Here is a 22,641-nt window from a genome sequence, read left to right on the forward strand (position 1 = left end):
CTGGTGAGCCTCCACCTAGGAGCCGGACCTGCTGCTGGCCGCTTCCGGGGCGCAGCGTGGTCCGCGGTGCCAGGACAGGCAGGAAGCCTGCCTTAGCACCCCCATTGTGCCGCTGACCGGGAATCGCCCAAGGTAAGCCCACATCCCAACCCCATGCCCCAGTCCCCAGCCCTGAGCCCCCACAAACCTGGAGCCCCTTCCTGCACACCAAACCCCTCATCCCCGGCCCCATCCTAGAGCCCTGACCCCCTCCAGCACCCCTGCCCCAGCCCAGAGCCCCCTCCCACACCCCAAACCCTTCATCCCCAGCTCCGTTGGGTCACAGGCATCAACAATTTTCTTCAACTGGATCACCAGAAAAAAAGTTTGAAAACCACGGCTCTAGTTCTTTTCAGAGCTGATAGCCAGGGGAGTACTTATTGCACATACTTCATCAGTGGGTGAAGACGGTATAGACAAAGCTGGAGCGGAATATATCATAGTTTATAAAAACTGTTTTTAAAAGTGTAGTTCTTTAACTATATGAAGATACTTCTAATGTGTATTTCCTCCCCAATGATGATGTCCCTTGTAAATAGTGTGTAGTAGCTAAATGTGGATATGACATACTGGTTAAAAAAAAATGCATTGGAACAAATATCTAGTAAAGCTTCAGACCAGGCTTCATCTTGTTACAAATTATTTGTTTTGTCTTGCTTTCAGTTGAAGCATCTTGTCATAATGGAGATGAAACCATGGAAACTATTGAAGCTGCTGAGGCACTTCTCAATATGGACTCCCCTGGTCCTATGTTGGATGAAAAAAGAATAAGTGAGTTTAACAGTAGTAAATCAAATTTATATGGAAGGATATAAATCAAATTTGAAGAAATTCAATATACTGTGGATTTTCCTATATGTATAAACATAATATAAAAAGGTGTGGGTAGGTGAGACTTGCTGGCTTTGTTGGTAGCTTCAACATGCAACATGTCAGCTTAGGGACTCACATAAGCATAGGCTGATCAGTCTCAGAGTTGGACATTGGAGGTCATGAAAGAAAGGGAAATAAAATAGGATGTGTGTGTGAGGTTTTAAATCTAATATCATGCTGAAATGCTACAGTTTATCTGGTTATTGGGTATTGTATTTCACGTTGGTAAAGTAACTGAATGAATGCAGGTTACCTTAGATATGAATGAAAATGTCATGTTCTGTTGTGATCACAACCTTCGCTTCTGTTCCAAGTATTAAATTATTCTACACTATGTTATGATGTGTGCTCATGTACAAACCACATGAACAGACTTGTTCATTTGTGGGCTGACCTATTCTGCTGTGAAGACCTTAATTATAATAATAAATTTTATGTACATTATTATGGCTGTACTTGACCTATTGAAATTTTCCCTTATAATTGGAAGTGTTTTTTAAAAGTTTATTTAATTCTGTAAAAAGCATTGATAATGTAGTCTTCTTTTTCCCTAAGCAAATATGTTTGGTACATCTGAAGATGAAATTATTGTTGCTCCTGTTACTCATGTATCTGTCACACTTGATGGGATCCCTGAGGTTGTAGAGGTTCACCAAGTTCAAGATTCTTACGCTGAATCATCAGACACTCCAGAACTTGAGCAGCCTAAGAAGAAGAAAGGTAAGATGTTCGCAGGATATGCGAGTTTGGAATAGAAAGTGCTTAGTGGTATGCTTTCTTCTCCTTGTGTGTATATATAGCAGCTCTTTAACATTAGTAGGAGCTACATATGGGCATCAAGACAACATAAACTAAGCTTACTCAGCTAGCTGTATAGGAAAAGTACTTTTTATTTGTTGTGACAAAGTGAGAATTATCTAGTATTTTTATGAAGCCTCAGTTTCCCTTTGTATGTTGCATTGTTCCTCGGTTGACAATGCTTCTGGAACAGCACAGGAGGCAGGAGGTGTGTGTATGTGTGTGACCTTGCTGTCTGGGGGGAATAAATACAGTCATGCAAGAGCTGGCTTAGACTGACTCAAATCCAGCAAGACAGAGATGATGTCCCAAGAACTGAACAAACACCTGCCAGCACTTGAGAACTGAGATCGAGAGCAAAGTGTCAGGTGACTGGAAGAAGGGTGGGCTCAGGAGGTTGTACCGGGGAAGACAAAGCAAAGAGAGAGAGAGAACCAGAGGTTGAGTACATCAAAGATTGGCTGTCTGACTGTGGCACTGGTTTGACCAAGATGGACTATGGCTTAACTTCTGTCTGTCTGTGCTAACCTAACAACTTTCAGATTCAGTGTGCCATAGTAATAAATGGTTACCATGTTTTGAAAAGGTTGCCTGTGTCACTGTAAGTGCTCACTGAAAGCACTGGGCCCTGGGTAGAGTATAGCCTCCCATAGGACTCTTGGTTGGCTGGATTCACTACAGGGCTCCACACAGAGAGACTGGGATTGTGGGTGCCAAAGGCCCAGTCTGGGAGTCGTGGAGGCCACGGGCCTGCCCCTGTGAAACTGTGTGAGTCCTTAAGCGCTGGTATACTAAAGAGGCCACTTTCAGGAGACTGGTAACAGGCTGGGTTATAGACCAGACCCTGTGACTCCAGGACACTTATAAACTGAGCAAATGTGCTCAGATTCTAAAAGTACTTGGGATAGTTAATATGGAATCATCATAACCCACAAAATGTGGATCTTTGTTATGCCATCTTTATAGAGACACTCTTCAAAGCAGAACCACACTGTAAGTTGTAAGGCCTTTGTCATTTAAGTGTTACAGTAGTTGCTTCTTCAGTAGCTCAAGCATTATACTATTAATTTAGTTCATTTACCTAAGGGCCTGGCTACACTTGCAGATGTAGAGCGCTTTGAGTTAAACCACCTTCGGAGAGCGCAGTAGGGAAAGCGCTGCAGTCTGTCCACAGTGACAGCAACAAGTGCACTGGCATGGCCACATTGCGGCACTTGCAGCAGCACTGGGAGTGGTGCATTATGGGCAGCTATCCCACAGAGCACCTCTTCCCATTCTGGCGGTGTGGCTTGTGGAAAGGGGGCGGGGGTTGCGGGGCATTCTGGGTCCTGTCCCAACGCCCCGTGATGCATCGGTTCGCATCCCAGCAATCCCTGTGCTTCCGTCCACACTTGGTGCCATCTTTCAACGTTTTTTATACTGCGCGGTCTGTCTTCCCTTTTGGTCTGTGGGAATGGAGCCTGAACTGCTGAGGAATATGCTGACGAGTCTCGCCAGCACGTCACGTTTGGCAGTCGAGTTACTCCTTAAGATCCAAACTGACAGTGAGGACTCTGACGATGATATCAACTCGAGTAACGCATACGACATGAGATTGCTTGTGGCATTCACGGTCATGCTCACCACCAGGGAACGCCACTTTTGGCCTCGGGAAACAAGCACCGAGTGGTGGGATCACATCCCATCAAGTCTGGGATGACGAGCAGTGGCTGCAGAACTTTCGGATGAGAAAAGCCACTTTCATGGGACTGTGTGATGAGCTCGCCCCCACCCTGCGACACAAGGACACGAGATTGAGAGCTGCCCTGACGGTGGAAAAACGGGTGGCTATTGCAATCTGGAAGCTGGCAACTCCAGGCAGCTACCAATCAGTTGCTAACCAGTTTGGAGTGGGAAAATCGACAGTTGGAATCGTGTTGATGCAAGTTTGCAGGGCTGTTAATTGCATCCTGCTCAGAAGAACCGTGACTTGGGGTAACGTGCATGGGATGCAATAGATGGGATGCATATTCCAATTCTTGCACCAGCCCACCTAGCCTCCAAGTACGTTAATCAGAAGGGGTATTTCTCTATGGTACTCCAGGTGCTTGTGGATCACCATGCGCGTTTCATTGACATTAACGCAGGCTGGCCTGGAAAGGTTCATGACACATGCATCTTTCAGAACGCTGGCGTGTTCAGGAAGCTGCAAGCCAGGACTTTTTTCCCAGACCAGAAGATCACCATACGGGAAGTCGAAATGCCCATTGTGATCCTTGGAGACCCTGCTTACCCTTTAATGCCATGGCTCATGAAACCCTACACAGGGAGCCTTGACAGCAGCAAGGAGCTGTTCAACAACAGGCTGAGCCGATGCAGAATTACTGTGGAGTTTGCTTTTGGCCGTTTAAAGGGCCGCTGGCACTCTCTGTATGGGAAGCTGGACCTGGTGGATGACAGCATCCCCGCGGTTATATCCGCGTGCTGTACCCTCCATAACATTTGTGAAGGGAAGGGTGAAAGATTCACTCAAGCATGGATTGGAACAGCTAGAGAGCAGGGCTATTAGAGGGGCCCAGCATGGGGCTGCAAGATTAGGGATGCCTTGGGGGAGCAATTTGAGGCTGTAAGCCACCAGTAATGTTTGGTGCCCTGCACGGGAGTGAAGTGCAGTGGTTCCAATGTTAGTAGGAATCTGTGTTTGCTACGCTGACTTGCAGTGCCTGTTTCTTTCCTGGGCTAAGGTATCGTTTACTTTATGCAATAAACCATAAAGAATGTTTTCAAAGCCAAAAAATCCATTTATTGAAAAGAAACACAACTGCTTGGGAAACAGAAAGGGCAAGGGGGTGGGGTGGGGAATGGTACAATCACAGATTTGCATATGTCCTGTTATCATACTCAGCCTTCATGTCTGGAGTGCTGTACAATGAGTGTTGCACTTCAGGATGGCTATAATGCATGGTGATGGGGGTTGAGTGCAGCGGGTAAGGGTTGTAGTTTTCAGTGCTGGGTGGTGAAGGTACAGGTGTTGGAGGCAGCTGGTGGCGATAAGAACCTGGATGTTGGGGATAGTGGGTTGGAGGTGACATGGGGGCACAAGGGAAAGAGTTTTGGGACAAGGGCTGCACGGGGGGGTAGGCACGGGAGTGCTCCGCCTGTATGGCTATGAGTGCCTGGCTCGAGTCCACTTGGCGCTTCATGATGCTTATCAGCCGCTCCATGCTTTGCTGCTGGAGCTCCGCGCTTTTGTGCCGGTGCTCCTCATTCTGCTGGCGGATCCTCCTTTCACTCTCCCTCCACTCCTGCAATTTTTGATTCTCGTTAGGGGACTGCTGCATGACTTCATGTAGCATGTCTTCTTTGCTTTTACATGACCTCTTCCTAATTCATTGGAGTCTTTCAGCCGGTGATAACACTGACGGCTGAGATCTCAAGGTTGCATCTGTAAAGGCAAAATGCAACACTTAACAGAGGCAGCATTGTTCACACTAGACAGAGCAATGATTCCCCCGTACTTAAGGGCAAGCACAGTCTACACAATAGCATAATTTGCCTGCCCCAAAGCCAGCGCACATAACCCACGGGAGCCCCAAAATGGTGAGTAAGCACTGTGTCAAGGGGGGCTGATTGTTTCACAGCCATACCGTCCTCTAGGTTTCTGTGCTTTGGGGAGAGCCAACAGCTGCAGGGAGCCCCTATACTGAATACTCTCCCCACATTTTCCACAAGAGTTTGTCCTGGAAGATATCTCGTTCCTGAGGGTGACCTGGAAACCAAGGGAGGGTCATCTAATACAATGCGGCTTCTGCCCTGGCTCATATGCAGCTTGCCTGTGTGCAGCAATGGTCCCCCCGCCCCTCACAGCACAGTGGCGCAGACATGTTAATCTGACTGGGACAAGGACCACAGTGGCTCTCCCAAGAAATCTGCGCAAGCGCATTGCCCAGGTTCTGGATGAGACATTGAAGAGATCACTGAGGCCGATTACCGCGATGTGAGAGAGCACATCAGTGCCCTATTTCACATGTAAGCATGCATGCCCTAACCCTCCTCACCCCAAGAGCCTGCACCGAATAACTTCATTCTCAAAATAAAAGCCGCTTACCGGGAACCTCATCTGGTGTTTGTCCTTCCACAAGCATCTGCCGCGGCAACTGGCTACCTTCCTTCTGGCTTGAGAACAGCTCCTGGCTGCATGCATCTAGGGATGCTAGGGTGTCTCCCTCCTCCTCAGCACCCTCTCTTCCACTTGCCGTCTCCTCCTCCTCCTCCTCCTCCTCCCTTGTTGAACTGGGCTCTGAAGTGTCCATCGTGGTACTTGGAATGGTGGTGGGGTCGCCCCCCAGTATTGCGTCTAGCTCTTCGTAGAAACAGCAGGTCGCAGGGGCAGCACCAGAGCGGCTGTTTGCCTCACGGGCTTTGCGGTAGGCATTCCGCAGCTCCTTCACTTTAACCCTGCACTGCAGTGCATCCCGGTCATGGCCCCTTTTCATCATGTCCCGTAATATCTGCCCATAGGTATCGTAATTCCTATGGCTGGAGTGCAGCTGGGACTGGACAGCTTCCTCCCCCAAACACTGATGAGGTCCAGCACCTCGCCATTGCTCCACACTGAGGATCGCCTGACACGTGGAGGCATAGTCACCAGGAAAGATTCGCTGAGAGCACTCCACGCCTGACTGAGCAAACAGGAAGGGGATTTTCAAAATTCCCAGAGAATTTAAAGGGCAGGTCACCTGAGGGCAGGGCAGTAGAGTTCAAAGTGATGACCAGAGTGTCTACAACAGGCATTGTGGGAGACTTCTGGAGGTTGATCAGAGCGCACTAACAGGCCAGGGTGTTTCCACACTGGTGCTGCGGCGCTCCAGCGGGGGCGCATCAAACATTATTCCACTCGCCAAGGTGGAGTACCAGGAGCACTCTAGCCGCGGAGTCAGTGCGCTCTACATGCCTTGCCAGTGTGGATGCGTCATGAGATAGGGCACCCGGGGCTGCTTTAATGCGCTCTAACTCGCAAGTGTAGCCAAGCCCTAAGATAGATTTGAAAAAAGTACTCTGTTTTATTTAGCATTAGATTACAAATACCCTGCACTCTTTGCTGGAAGCTATTGGAGAAGTGTTTGCCTTGAAGAATGTTTCTGTTAAGAAAATGAGAAAAGAGCTATGTTTCTGTCTTCTTTGTGAAAGCCTAATTGTCACAGCTGTTTTAATAGTCTCAATTTCCGATAGTTGTGTGTTTTTGTGTATTTATCACAACATGGTTTGCAGTAGATAGCAGGCTGCTTAGCAGACTCTGTAAGCTATCTGTCCAGCTAAATAAACATCTAAATGGGGGAAAGCAGCATGCTTCATTGGGCTATCTGTTGTTAAAACTGATTGAATGGAATTTGTAGTTTAATTTGTTTTAAATTTCTTATTAATTTGCTGGATCTAGGTGCTTGTTCAGCTGTTAAAATAGAGTTACAAAAATAAAAATAACACATATATACTGAACTGCCTATACAAAAACACAGTAATATCAATTACCCAACATCTGATCAAGCTTTGTAGTACACCTTGAAGACTTACAAATTCAGACTGTTGAACTAGAGGGGCATATGCTCCAGAGCTGAGGATGCATTAGGAAACTGACCAGGGGAATGATGGCTTGAGTGTCTTCACTGATTGCAATGTTGATGATGTCAGACATCAATTTTGGAGTAATGTGGTTCAGAAAACTAGTACTTTGTAGGTTAAAACCAGCATCTTAAACTCCACCTGGCTGGATTACAGAGTACCAGTGTTATGTGTGCTGTGTGATATATCATTCAGTAAGCAAGGACCCGTGTCCTGTACTAAGTTCAGTTTCCAGATGGTCTTGTGATATAGTCACGTCCAAGTAGAATGCCTTGCAATAGTCTAGGCTTGAGATGAGACAGGCATGGATTATTTTAGCAGCAAGGTTTGTTTCCAAAATTCAAGGCCACAGCCTTCCTGCCATCAGTAGATGTGGGGAACAGGACATAGTGCAGCAGGGAGCACTCTTGGCTAAAACTGTTATGGCAATCAAGGATCTGAGACCACCTAAATTGCTAACCTGTTTAAAAAAATTGTAGATTTGCCCTCTATCAGAGGTGCTATGATATGATATGGTCAGCTCTTCTGGTTGTTTCATTAATCTACCAGACATTACCTCAGTCTTGACTAGATTGAACCTCAACCACCTAGTTCTCACTCAAGCCCTAATTTAATTAATTCCTGGCAAAGTCAGACCACTGTTGATGTGGAACTGGCATTCTCAGCTTACTAAAGGCACTGCAGTCTATGTCTCCTCGCTCTCCTTCTCAATGTGCTTGCATGCATTTCGTACAGGCAGGGACACAAGATGGAATCCTTCAGCACCCCATCTTACTGAGCCCTCAGGGCAGAAGAGCCTTCACCCAAAACAATCTTATAGGACTTCTTGCACAAAAGTAGCTGAGCTATTCAAGATGACTCCATCTAACCCTGGTAGGCACCACAGACATTTCAGCAATCCCTCATGGTCAGTTAAATTAAAGATCCAAAACAAAGGGTCTCAACCTTTGTTATATACTGACCGCATGTGACAACAGAAATATTTCAGGACTTCACCCCCCTCCGCATCTAGCCATAAAGAAATGAAGGGTGGTTGTGACCCCCAAGGTCAAGAACCCATGACCGAAAGAGTTACCTTTGTTGATACCCATGATGACGTCCTTGGCCAACATGATCAGTACGGTTTCTGCCCCATAACCAGCCCTGAATCCTAAGTGAAGGGGGGGAAGAAAACAAACATTGCCAGAGTTGCCTCACACAGTTGCTTCAACAAAGCTTTTTCCAGAAGGAAGATCATGCAAATATAGATACTTAGAAAGATTGTCAATGTCAAAAGATGGCTGCCTGAGCAGAGGCCTTGCAGTGCCTTCCAAAAAACCCCAGCTGGTATCCTGCCTACCCACGCTGCCAAAGGGGATATTGACTTTTCAGGCCAATAGAAGGCCGAGATGGCCTTCACCATCCAGTAAAGGATGAGGTTCTATTTCATAGGCTAAAACTCATAGTTCCTCAGCTCCTACAAAACCTCAGTGAGTAGCATTTGCTGAACTGCAGAGCATGTGAACCCTGAAGATATTGCTCTGGTACTATAAAACTGACAGGTCAGTCCGGAAGTGAGTAGGTTTAATGACAAAGTAATATGAAAATTCCTCACAATGAGAAAATCTTGACTCTGTAACGGAGTTATTTTATTATTTGTATTATGGTAGCACTTAGAGGCCAAACCAAGAATGGAGCCCTGGTGTGCTAGGCAATGTGCAGATGATTGCTTGCATGCTACACAGGCAAGACCAACTCTTTGGGAAAGGGTCAGAGGGTAAATAGAGGGACCATGAAATGACTTGCCCAAGGTCATGCATGTTATCAGTAGTAGAGCTACTAGTAGAGTAGTCCACTGGACTATGCTGCTTCTCAACAGAGCAGAGATAATATGTAAAATAAAATCCTCATTGTGTCTAGACATTGCCAAAGGGTAACTAGGAAACCTGATTTGCTTAGTATTTGTCAGAAAACTCAGTCTTGAGGGTTCAGGACCAAAACACAATGCTATAAAAACTGACATCTAAATGAATGGGGAGCAATAGAGAAACAGATTCTGGATTTTGTTAAGAAATACATATGCGAGATTTTCATTTTTGATCCTACTCGAATAGCTGATCTCTAATTTTTTCAAAGGAATGCTCTTCATTCTTGTCAGGAGCTGTAACTATTCCCTCCCTCCCTCCCACTCTTCAATGGGGCCTTGAAACACAGCCACCATATTTCTGGCTAAAAAAGGATGTGATGCTTTTTCAGAACCTATTAATGTCACTCCCTGTTTGATGGCAGCAAGGCAATGAAAGGGAGCTGCTTCTACCCTCCTTTTTTGTATTTCTAGCCACTGGAGGCCAAATGTGTGAGAATTTAGGATTGAAAATGAATGTTTCCCCCACATTGGCAGTGGAGACCACTGCTATCAATGGAGCATTCTTCTCGTATATTAAAGAGCTAAAGAATCTTGTTTTGTCTCTAAATTAAGTTTCGATGCTAGCTAGACAAGACAGTGCTGTGTATTTTATCTAGCTTTTTAATTTAAAAAAATACAGTTAAAAAAGATGAATTAAACTACTATTAATTGCCTTTAGGTGCCCTAGAATGAACAAAAAAATATACAGATTTCAAAGCAGAAGTATATAATTTATGTATCTAGCTTTGGAAAAATAGGTAAAATCTTTGAAGCAAGAACAGTTACATTGCTCAGTGCTATGTGGAGTGCCCTCAATACCTATTAGCGTCAATGAGCATTGACTGTGCTCAGCACTTTACAGGAATGGGCCATTAAGAAGAAATGTAAGTGTTGAGATGGGGAGGAAATATAAAAAAACAAAGATTTTAATGAGTTAATGTTCTTTTCCAGATCACATTTTTATGTTGAAATTTACATAATAGTGGTTTAATTTCAGGGAAAAAGTCCAAATCTTCTCGTCCTGAATCCCCTACAACAACTCCAAACATATCAGTGAAAAAGAAAAACAAAGATGGAAAGGGTAAGTGTGATGGTTTGAGTAGAATGTTTGTCTTCAGTGTTTTAAATTGAAAACTGAATCTGGGTAACATAAGAATGAAGCCTACCAGCTTTCTCAGTATGCAAAAATAAATCTTGTGTTGCCACGCGCTCAGAAGACATGGTTGCCACCTCTATTAAAGCAGGGAGGAGGCAGGGAGAGGGTGGAAAAGTGCAGAAAATCCCTTTGGAAGATACTCAGTTCCTGGGAGGAATAATCCATTCTTCAGCTTATTAACAGGATCTTGGGAGATCTTCAACCCCCCACAAGCGCTGCTCTGTTTCAGGTCAAGTCTAGAGGGATGCTTTGCATTGTAGTAGTGTTTCTTGGGATGCTGTTGCTTCAACAGCTGATATTTGGAAACATTTTTCATCTGCCTGTTTCTAAATCTGCATAAGGAGATAATCAAAGCTTACAGTTGGGTGGCAGGAAGAGCAGTCCTCTTGTTTAAGAAAAAAGTGAAGCCACCAGAAGAAAAGTGTCACAGAAAGTTCCCTGATAATCCCTTCTCTGCTATCTCAGTTCTCCCCCACCTCCCATTAATAAAATCAAAACCAACAGCTAACAGAGAATATAATTTGATATCATGAATCATTTTATTTTATAGCAAACTATTCAGCAGAATCATCCTGTTTTTGCCAATGGATCCTAATATTCTTCAGTTGCTTTCTTGTTTGGCATGGCATAAGCTATTATTTACTGCACATATTATATGTAATTGTTAAAACATGAAAGTAAGGATATCTTGAACTTGTAAAGAATCATCCTGCGGGCCCCAATTCAGCAAAGTACTTAAGCACCTGCTTAATTCCCAGTCAGTAGAGTGGTACTGTAGTGTATATTTAACTGCTTTGCTGAACAGGGCTGGACTTGAGTTCTTTGCTGATTCAGAGCCAAAGATGGCAAAATAATAATGTTCTGTTAAGAAATAATTCAGTTGGAATGGAAGGATAGTCACGTGTAGGAATTCTCAACCCAAAATTACAGTCTGTTCAGAAAGTAACAGGCACTCAGTTCCTGGAGCTTTGTTGTATTTGTGACTTAAATAAAAGTTAAGGAATTAATATAACTGTGCATTTGGGGGAGTTTATATCTCCTGAAAGGCTTTATTTATTTCTTTTAGGAAATACAATTTATCTTTGGGAGTTTCTCTTAGCACTGCTCCAGGACAAAGCTACGTGTCCCAAATATATCAAATGGACTCAGAGAGAAAAGGGCATTTTTAAACTGGTAGATTCCAAGGCTGTGTCCAGATTGTGGGGAAAGCACAAAAACAAACCTGATATGAATTATGAAACAATGGGCAGAGCTCTCAGGTATGTGAGTGTTTAACAGTTGATTATTTTTGTCACAACATTTTCATATATTGAAAGCTCGCTGTAATCTGTTTAACATCTGTGAAGGGCTTTTTCCTAAGATGAGCTCCAGTTTTTGAAATATGAAGCTGTTTTTTTGAGGGCGGGGGCACAGGGGAAGGAGGGAGAGGTGGCGGGGTGGACTACAGAAATCTAAAAGTTAAAAGCATAATTTGAAGTTTCTACAGAGCAAACTATACAGTAGAAGATTAAAAAAAGATTATATACTGATGTCCAATGACGAATCTGCTTTATTGGCAGAAATTTGTTTTGTGGGGTTTACAAAGTGCTTAAAGTGCAAGTATATGTAATTCTGTAGAAATCCTGCAAACTCAGAGCTTTCTTTTTTATTGGGTCTGGATTTTTTTACACTTCTTTAATATGGATAATATTGGATTGATTGTTTTAAATGAATGCAACTTTACTGAAGAGGCAAAATATCTGATTTATGTATAGTAAGCTGTACAACTTGCATGGTTTTTTATGCTTTGCACATTTAAAGAAATAGAGGTAAATCATCCCTAACCTAAAAAAATTAGTGACACCCATTGCAAATGAAGCACCTTCACTTCTGTTGTAAAAACTATTGTAAAACTAATAAATTCAATACAATCATTTCCATGGTCAGTTACTCAAAGCATTACTGGTAACTGATATATCTCCCACAGTAGTTAATAATGTAGGATGATTTGAGTAGCCAATACTTCCTCAAGACCAAGCACAGGCAGTTTCAGGAGACTGAAAAGTCTGAGTGACAAGCCTTTACAACAAACTTCCGTAAACTAAACTTAAAGATGACCATCAAATTATTTGGAATAATTGTATTAACTTTAATATGTGCCATATGACTCAGTTTCAAATCCAAGCTATGAGGGTGTTCTGCCCCAGCAGAATTCAGGTCTGTGCATACTTCCCCAATCTGCATGTACAGATGACTAGAAAAGGATTTAATCATATATGAGTACTTGTGCAAACTGGAAACTTGCTCATACAGAAAAGTTTGTGCAAAGTAGGTGAGCAATTGCACAACCATATATGGATGCAAACCTAATTTTAAAACATTTTCCTTATTGTTTGGAGATTCTAACCACTACTGTAATAAAAATAAAAAATTTGCTTAAAGCACTCTCCCCACCTCAACCCTCTATATTTTTGCACCTTTATTGTAAGTCAATTTGTAAACACAATGGAAAGTAATGTTTCCCTATCCCCTCCCCTTTGCTCTACAAGAACCCTATAGTGATATGTAATTTAGTTCTTTATATAGTCTATATATTATGCACTTTATATAGTAAAGAAAGAATTTGAATATTTGACAGAGATGGGAGATTTGAGGCAAGATATTGCCATTTTACCAGGATTATCAAAGTGTCATTTAACTCTAGGCATTGTGATAAAACAAATAATAATATTGGTATCATGAAGTGCAAGTTGCTTTGAGTGATATATAATATGTCTCCCTCCTTGAGCATAAAGAAGGGTAACAGAAAATGTCAGTAGGCAATGATTGTTATTTAGATTTATAAACAAAAACCCCTCCACTTCATTGCTGATGATGATTTGTCTTTTTTCATAGCCAATTATGCTATATAACTTGTTGATGTATGTGCCTGCTTTGAACAGATACTATTACCAAAGAGGTATACTGGCTAAAGTAGAAGGTCAGCGTTTGGTGTATCAGTTTAAAGAAATGCCGAAAGATCTTATCTACATAGATGATGAGGATCCGAGTCCCAGTACCGAGTCTTCAGATTCCTCTTTATTGTCAACAACTGTGACTAATAGAAACCAATCAGGCAGATCTAGAGCATCTTCTAACACAGGAACAAGAGGAGGATCCACCACAGTTCTAAAAACAACCGGGAACTCTAAGTCTACTAAACTTAAGGACCCCGTGGAAGTTGTACAACAGCAGATACCTGGTTTTACAACTGATGTTTTGAGGACAATGCAATCTGCACAGCCAATACATCCAACTCAGCTTTTTCGGACAGTTCATGTAATGCAGCCAGTGCAATCCATCGCAGAAGGACATGCAACTGTAGCTAGTAACATGCAGGATGAAACATTACATTCCTCTGTTCAGAATATAAGGTAAGAAAATGTAAAGGAAGTTGATTTATGAACATTTTCACGATCCAATGTGGCTGTTTTCTATTTTGCCACATTGCTCTCTCTTAATTCAGTTATTGTGATATGAAGACAGTGTGAATGATCAATAAATTGGTCTGGTTTTTCTGTTACATTGTAAAATGGGTACTCTGCTAAGACTCTATATTTAGGAAAGGGAAGAAAATTGCAAATCTTAATTCTGCAGCATTACAGTAGCAAAGAATCTTTAGGACTTTGAGAAGAAAGCAGAAAAAAGTTAACATTCTTGACAACACTTATTTCTCTTTATTTGGTTCCTGTGCCACTGTTATGTTTATTAATTCTGCTTTTACTCAGTGAATGACAGCATTTTCAACATTAACCCAAACAATGTGTGTTTTACATTAATGCTTTTTAAAAAGAATTTTCTTGGGATTTAATTTCATTCTTGACATACCCATTGCCTTATAAATTGTAGTGTGTCGTCTCTTTCCTCTTTTTGTGTATTCCACCTATTAACACAGATAACAGGGCAAAGCACTAAAGTGGCACCCCACTGTCATTGTTGGAACAGCAGCCAGTATGCTTCCATACCTCTTCTGTTTATAAAAGATAGTTATCAGTATGGCCTCCTGAGACTTTTACATGTTTACTAATGTTGGGGGAGACAGTCACATTTCAGTGCAGCCCTTAACTGGTAAGTTAGACACTAATCAAGTACCTTTATGCTACTGTTTTGCACCTTCAAGTCATTGGTGGTGTATTGACTAGAGATGCCTCAAGAACAATCACTTAGAGCTATACCACACTGAAAGATTATTTTGTAATTCTGGAGTTGCAAGGAAGGAACCATCTTACTTAAAATCTTTAAAAGAACAATACTGAGTTGGGTGTATATTTTTTTTCTCGTTTAAAATTCGATATTATGAAACGTCCCCAGCACTTTAGTCCACATTTTACCATTAAGTGACACTATTACTATTTCCCTCTCTTTTTTTCTTCTCTCCCCCTTAAAAACATTATTCAGAAGCATCTTATCAAATTCTGATTTGCATGAATAGACCCACATGATTCTCTGCGACTGAAGCATGGAACTCTGACAAATTTAAATCAGTAACATTAATCTGATCACAACTCCATTTCCCAGTTTCAAGAAGAAGACGATTTTATTCTTTCATCTCTCTGTGCTCAGAGAAGGATTTTTTAAAGGCAAACAATAATGAAATCACCACTGATCTAAAAGGAGTAGAGACTGCATCCTGAGTGGCAGAGTAGCCAGGTTTTTAAGCACTGATGTCTACAGCTGGGCTGTTCAGCCCCCACAAACTAATAGAATATAAAGGAGTCAATAAGAAGTTTTAAGGAGACACAGAGAATAGTCAGAAAACTGTGGATTTTCCATATATGTATATATGAAGTGGCAGACCACGACTATAGTCTCAAACCAGAAAAATGATTTTATGTTACTTATTGTTTGCTTGGAATAAACGTAGTTTTAGGTAATACACATGAACCATAATCTCGCTGCTAATTGTTCTAAAAGAAATGTAATTATAAAATGTTTTCTCTCCCATGTTGCTATATGAAAACCCCACATAAATCAGGGGAAATTCACTAGCCAATGGACTATGTAAGGGAAACAGCAATTAGTGAAACTATCTCCAAAGGGTTGTCAAATGAACAAAGTAAACAAATCTAAAAAACATTTTTCTCTGATATTTCAGTTATATTAATAAGTTATCTTTAAAATTAGTGAATAAAAACAGAATTATGATTTTCAAGTTGATGCTATCCATTTTAACACTCTTTTTCATTCTTAATTTCGGTGAAGCTTGTATGTTAGGACCATTTCAAAATGTACTTAAGGGAGAGAAAAGGTACATCTGATCCAGAAGTTTAGATAAATGTAATCATGGAGAATTTGGCAGGATTTAAAAAAGAAAGTTGATGAAAGTAGATTTAAAAAAAAGTAGGTGGCTGCTTGCTTTCCACAAGACAAAGCAACTTCTGAGGGAAGTTTATTTATACCATATAAGATGAAGTTTTGAACTGAATTAAACACTAACATTTAGCATAAAAGTGAGAGACAATTTAAAGTTAGTCTCTCTTAGTGCTGTGTTTTTAATATTCCTTCATATACCAAAGAGCTTTAAAGCCTAATTGCAAAGCCATTAAATGCTGTATAACAATATGACTTCAGAGATAACTAAGGATTTAATTATTCATCAGTCTCAAAAAGTGACTCAGATAATATAGAGGAAGCAAATAGATGAAGAAATAAATGACTGAGGTCATGCAGTGACATCTAAGTCAGGAGAACAATGCTATGAAACATTAATAGGGAAACAGTACAGCGATTTGTAGAGTAAGAAGGATACCCATACTGAGCCATTTCAGGATTACCTAGCAAAAACTTCCTGAACAATCTGCAAGATTTAATCAGGAGGACAGGGAAGCAAAGACAATAATGCGTCCAAAAGTTGCAAAACTACATGTTGCTATTTCAACATCCTGTTGTGTTTAAAATATTTCACAACTGGACTGTGGGCAGTAGTTTTAAAGGAGAAAAGAAGGAAGTAGCAGTAACACTAGCATGAAGCTGAAATGAAATAACAGAGCCCTTAAACACTGTCTTAGACTCCCATATTACAATGATGGGCAGCTGTTTTTATTTTTTTTAAGCATAATGTAGAAACATTTCTGTGGTTTACGCTTTGCTAGATATAATGACAAATCCAAGACACTCAGATTAAAGGGAAAAATGATCTGGTCTAGTCAATATAATACATAATTAATTGTAAAAGGTTTAGTAATTGATAACCAAAAAAAAAAAGCAAGTATTCTAGCTGCAGAGGTGCATGGGGGATCAACACTAGAAATACATTTTAAAAGTTTCCATCTGACAATGGTGGACTAGGTAAGCTGTAAATTGAGGGGCTGATGAGTAAGGCTACGTTTTAGTCACGGATATTTTTAGTAAAAGTCATGGACAGGTCACAGGCAATAAACAAAAATTCACAGCCCATGACCTGTACATGACTTGTACTATATACCCCTGACTAAATCTTGGGGCAGGGGGCTGGGGCGAGGGGGGATCCCAGGGGGCACCAAGGGTGCTGGGGGGTGGTGGCCCGGGGGTGCTGCAGGACTCCCACTGGTTCTGGGGTGGGGGCGGATAATGGTGTGTGGCCCAGGACCCCACCTGGTGCTGGGGGGGGGGGGGGGGGGGGGGAGGGGAAGAGCATTGGTGGGGCTGGCTCAGGCTCCCGACCTGGCTACCTGCCTCCCCAGAAACGGCAACATCCCCCTCCCTCAGCTCCTAGGCGGAGGCATGGCCAAGGAGCTCTGCACGCTACCAGCCACCCCAAGTGCTGGCCCTGCAGCTGCCATTGGCCGGGAACTGCGTGCAGAGCTGCCTGGCCATGCCTCTGCCTAGGACCTGAGGGAGGGGGATGTCACCACTTCTGGGGAGCCCTTGAGGTAAGCGCTGCCCAGAGCCCTCACCCCATCTCCTGCCCCAACAGCCTACCCCCGCCCCCTTCCACACCCAAACTCCTGCTGTTACGGAGGGGAGGGGGAGCTCAGTGGCTTGAGACTGCCCTAGCAGCAGCTGGTGCGATTGGCCCAGGGGCTGTCTGAACTGCTCAGGCAGCCCCCGGGCCAGGTGCACCAGCCACTGCAGAAGTCACGGAGGTCCCGGAAAGTCACGGAATCCGTGACTTCAGTGACCAACGTGACAAACTCGCAGCCTTACTGATGAGCCATACAAATTCACTGGATGTTCCTGGCTGGTTACAATTGATCTAGGATATATCTCAGGTCCAAATTCAAAAAAACTAAATGTTCTTGTAAAGTTTTACCAGGGCAGTCTTGGGAGTTTTGATGAGATTGAAAATATTTAATTTTTTTCTGAAATGTACATTTTAGGGTCTCTCTCTAGTAAGGTTCAAAACCGTTTTTTTTCAGATACATTTATAGCTATATCAGTTTGTACCCATACTCATCATTGCCTTGTAGGAACCTCCATAAAGGATCAGATCTACAGGTAGTCTAGTGTCATGCCACATACAACAGACAATAAGAGGAAGGTGCCAGGAACCCCATAATGAACACAACCTACTCTGTGGACGTTTTTCTGAGCCCTACCATTTAGTGGTTGGCCTATACCTTGAAGCATGAGGGTTTTTATTCTTTTTAATTTCTTTATCCTGTCTAATGTAACTTTTGGATTGTGTTATCCATATAAATGTCTCATCCTCTTTAGAATCCTGCTAAGCACTTAGCTTTAGTAATATTTTTTGCCAAGAATTCTGTGTGGTTATCTACCTGTTGTGTAGAAAAGTTTTTTTCTTTTTTAAAGTTTAAATTAGTGGCCTCTTTAACAAAAAGAAAAGGAGTACTAGTGGCACCTTAGAGACTAACCAATTTATTTGAGCATAAGCTTTCATGAGCTACAGCTTACTTCATCGGATGCATGATGAAGTGAGCTGTAGCTCACGAAAGCTTATGCTCAAATAAATTGGTTAGTCTCTAAGGTGCCACTAGTACTCCTTTTCTTTTTGCGAATACAGACTAACACGGCTGCTACTCTGAAACCTGGCCTCTTTAATATTTTCCAGCTGCCTTCTGAGCAGTAGTCTGTTGCATGCAACGTTTCTGCTAATGGGCTTATTTTAAGAAAAGAAAACTGCCTACACTTGACATGATAGTTATATTAGCTACAGTCATGTTTGAAAACTATTGTCAAACTAGATTTGTGCCTGACTGACCTTTTTTTAAATGTGGCTGTAGCTAGTCAGTTCTTTTCCCAGCTGAGGACAGAACTTTTCAGGGACAGGATTGCAGCTCTTCTGTCATGACCTTTTCCATTTTCTCCAAGAAAAGTAGATACTACAAACTGAAGTGCAGTTAAAAACATAGGGCTTAATTCTTCCAAAGGTGTAAGGCAATATCGTTGTTTGTACCTGTAGAAAATGGGTATAAAATGTGTAAATGAGTTAAAAATTCAGATTTGATAGCATTCTACACCTGCACATAGGTGCTGGTACTGGGGGTGCTACCGCACCCCCTGGTTTGAAGTGGTTTCCATTATATACAGGGTTTACAGTTTGGTTCAATGGCTCTCAGCACTCCCGCTATAAAAATTGTTCCAGCACCCCTGCACCCACGTTGCATAGGTGTAAATGGCTGCACCAGCTGCAAGGCAGACTAAGTCAACTTCACATTCTCCATCATCATTTATAGCTTCTTTTTGTTACATAGTGTTCAGTAATAAACTAGCAACAGCATGAATGATGCCCTAGGGAATTCTTAGCATCTCATAAACAGCTTTTTGCAAGACTGACAATACACTGTCTTGCCCACAGAAATCTAACAGAGCAGTGAGGAAAGAGTTAGATGTGGAAGCTTTTGGAGGGAAAAAATTGTTAAAGTGCACCAAAATCTTATCTAATTTAGCCTATGCCTAAAGAGAATAGAGCTTTTTCTGACTAGTTCAAGCTGTTTGAACTGCTGCTTTACCTATTTTACTTTTCTCTTAATGAAAAGACTTCCTATGTGATTTTAATGCCTAAACCCCATGGGCCAAATTCTTCTCTGATACAATGGAAGTAAGTAATCGTGAACAGAATTTGGCACGAGCTGTTTGCAATGACTAAACACAAATATAAATGTTCCTGTGAATCAGCATTCTAATTAGAAATCTTTTTCAATAAAATATTGGTCACTTAAGAAAAATCTATTTTCACATGAATCTCTGTTTAACATTTGTAAAATAGTTATGTTCATTTTCAACTGGAATAATTTTCTGTAATCCTTGTGTATTTGTGTACAAAGGCACTTGAAGGAATAATTGGGGACCTGTAATGGCAAAAGTAGACAGTCATAGACCCAGACACATACAATGATTTCAGTTTACTTTTAATCTTTAAGCAGTAGTGATTTCAGACATAACATTTCAGACACGGTGGAGAGAGGTTCTGATGTTACTAATGTACAAAGAATGGAATCATGAGCATATAGCGAACCGCAGCCACTGGGAGCTGCGGGGGGCCATGCCCTCGGACAGTCAAGGTAAACAAAATGTCTCGCAGCCCACCAGCGGATTACCCTGATGGGCCACATGCCAAAGGTTGCTGGCCCCCTGAGTTACTAGGTGGGCTGATAAAAGCTGAAGCTGATTCATCATGCAGCTTGACATTTGTGGGTAACCCCAGGGTAGAGCATGTTGCAGTAGTCCAGCTTGGAGCTGACATGAGCATGATCACTTTGATGCTTCTTGGGGGTGCCCAGAGTTGTGAGGCACCTCGCTACCACCTGCCCTTAGTGTGAGGAAGTCTTGTCTGTGCCAGCTGACTGAGTCCTGACTGAGCTCCCTGACTCCACCAGCCATGGGCAATACAAGCACTCCCCTCTAGGTCTTGCAGGCCCCGCTGTCACTGTACAAGTTAGCAATTGGCACACCCCAACCCTCAAGGCCTCTGGGGGTCTCCCTGGAGCGTCCAGTGCCTGCTCCACTGGACAATCACAATGCTCACAGATTCGCTGCTTCCAAAGAAGCAGCACACCCCAGCTTACCAGTTTCACCTCACATCACCACTCTTCTTGACACACAGCACTTAGAGATATATTTATAGAGAAAAAAACTAAATGTTTGTTTAACAAGGTATAAAGATTTAAGTGATAGCAAGTAGAAGTATTGGAAAGAAATGGTTACATATAAAAATCATAACACCGATTCCGAGACTTTTAGAAGAGAAATGATCACCCAAAGTTCTTCAAGTGTTTTACAGCCAGGCTTGGCTGTGATCTTCCATTCATGAGACAAATTGTGCTGTCAGCTTGCCTCCTCGGTGAAAGATCCAGGGTGTCTGTACACCCAGATATATCAAAACAATCCATTGTCCTTATTCATAAGCAGGATTCCCCCTGATAATTGTTTTTTTTCCTGTATACCGCTTTCTTGTAGATTTCGCAATCTCTTAATCAGCATCTGGCTCAGCATGCAAATAGGCCTGCATTGTGGGGCACACAATGATGAGACAGGAAGATATGCGTCGCCACCCTCTGCCTGAAAGGAACCTGTTACCTGCCTTAGTAATATAATTTTCAGTTTGGAGACATAACTCCTTAAATATTATCTCTATATAAGTTTCACCATGATGACTAGTGGGCTACTGGTTCTCAGACCACACATGCCACCCTTTTGTAAATTATTAGGCACATATCTGACCCAGGGGATCCCTGTAAAATCTTATGCACCCCATAGCCTCTGCCAGTTGGCCTCAAGAAGTCACTGAGTCATAATCACCATGGCTAGGTCCTCATTCTCGAGACAAGGGCACAGTTTCCTGCTAGCCAAAAATGAAAGATGTTGTTTCTAGCCACTATTTCAAGGAGTTCAGGAGCAGTGAATAATTCAACAGGACCTAAGACAGTGCACTGCCTTGACCTGAAGAGGGCAGGAACCTTTCAAATGTCTACACTACCCAAACTTTGTAGGCCTTTTTCATTATAAAATGACCTGGTGATAAAAATGCCAGTGCCCAGTCTACAGTACAGCTTAACTGCTGGTAGCATGAGTGCAGTTACAGTGATGCTGAAAAACAGGTGCAGGTTTGCCTGTTGTAGACTTACCTATAGAGGGTTATAATTCATCAAAATATTTTGCACATCATGCTTATTGTACCATGTGCAGTCATTAATAGTTGTGCAAAGTGGAAATGCTACGAATCTGATTTGGTAGCATTTTGAACCCACTTTATACTCACTTTGCTCAGGTGTAAATGACTATCCAAGGTGAGGGCAATGAAAAACCTGGCACTGTCCTGCCCAGATTTAGTGTGAGCCAGCTGCTTTCCATACAGGTTACTGTTTCTTTTGGATGCTAAGCCAGCTGGGAAACAGCCCTGGCTATGATGAATATGAAAGAGCTGCAGACCTGGATGAAGTCAGCACACTGAGGTCATTGTAGACCATGGCATTTCACATCAGCCCCTTTCATTGTCACATAAATGTTGAGTAAGAGCGGTGACAGGTGAGTATCCTCAGGGAAGAGGAGCAGCTGCCCATCAGGGCCCTCTGGGACATGTGAGAAGAAATGAACAATGCAAATTTAATATGATTTAGACCACCTTTGCTGATGTCTTGAAGGTGGTCAACAGCACCTGCTGATTGATGTGACAAGCCATTGTTAGATCAACTGGCCTCTGCATAGGTACTTTGCTTCTGTTTGTGGCCTAAGGAAATCCTCCATAATTGCAATCAGTGGTGTTTCTGACCTATCCCAAACAGAAACTTAGGTAGGAGTCTAAAATACTGGTGATCAAATAGCCACTGATATAATGCTCCCCAAAAAAGAGAGATTAAAGGTAGGCGACAGATTAGTAGTTGCAAAGAGTGGCTGTGTCAGGTGGTTTTTGTTTGTTTGTTAAATACATGCTGGACTATGTCCCATGTTTAAAGGTGGCAGAGAAAATCCCTTCTTGAGGAAGGCATTGGTCAACAGTGGGCTGATGTGATCTCTGCAGGCTTTCACCAAAAAGGTCATAAATTCTTTTTGCTGGTGATACCACAGGTTTTTCTTAATGCATTTATGATTGGGCCAAATGCCATCAGGAAGGGTGCTATGATCGTCGCTTTCCGCTCTGACTGATTTTTCTGGAGCTGGGAAAAGACTGTCTCAGACTCTTTTGCTGTTTGTTTTCATTTCTTCTGCAAGTAGGATCAGAGCTCTTTGCAGTGGGAGATACCTGAGTCTTTAGTTGTGCAGAAGCAGTTTGGATTTATGTAGTTGCCTTTCTTTCCAGGACAGCTCTGCTGGCCATGTTAGCAGGTACTATAGGGTAGGAGAAGGCTTTCTTAGGTATACCACTTAGCTACAGCACAAGTTATTGGGTTCACAA

General features: G+C 42.4%; 1 protein-coding gene across 21 annotated transcripts in view; it reads left to right on the forward strand.

The window, feature by feature from the left end:
* ELF1 (E74 like ETS transcription factor 1) overlaps window positions 1-22,641 on the forward strand; it is a 145,423-nt gene that overhangs the window by 115,738 nt on the left and 7,044 nt on the right. For all 21 annotated transcript variants that reach the window (XM_043533592.1, XM_037894848.2, XM_043533549.1 and 18 more), the window contains 5 exons: window positions 703-810; window positions 1,468-1,632; window positions 10,191-10,274; window positions 11,416-11,608; window positions 13,271-13,741. In XM_043533592.1, coding sequence (XP_043389527.1) covers window positions 703-810; window positions 1,468-1,632; window positions 10,191-10,274; window positions 11,416-11,608; window positions 13,271-13,741 — 1,021 coding nt within the window. The remainder of the gene's footprint in view (window positions 1-702; window positions 811-1,467; window positions 1,633-10,190; window positions 10,275-11,415; window positions 11,609-13,270; window positions 13,742-22,641) is intronic.

The sequence above is a fragment of the Chelonia mydas genome, chromosome 1 (genome assembly GCF_015237465.2).
Source record: "Chelonia mydas isolate rCheMyd1 chromosome 1, rCheMyd1.pri.v2, whole genome shotgun sequence".
NCBI classification, from domain to species: domain Eukaryota; kingdom Metazoa; phylum Chordata; order Testudines; family Cheloniidae; genus Chelonia; species Chelonia mydas.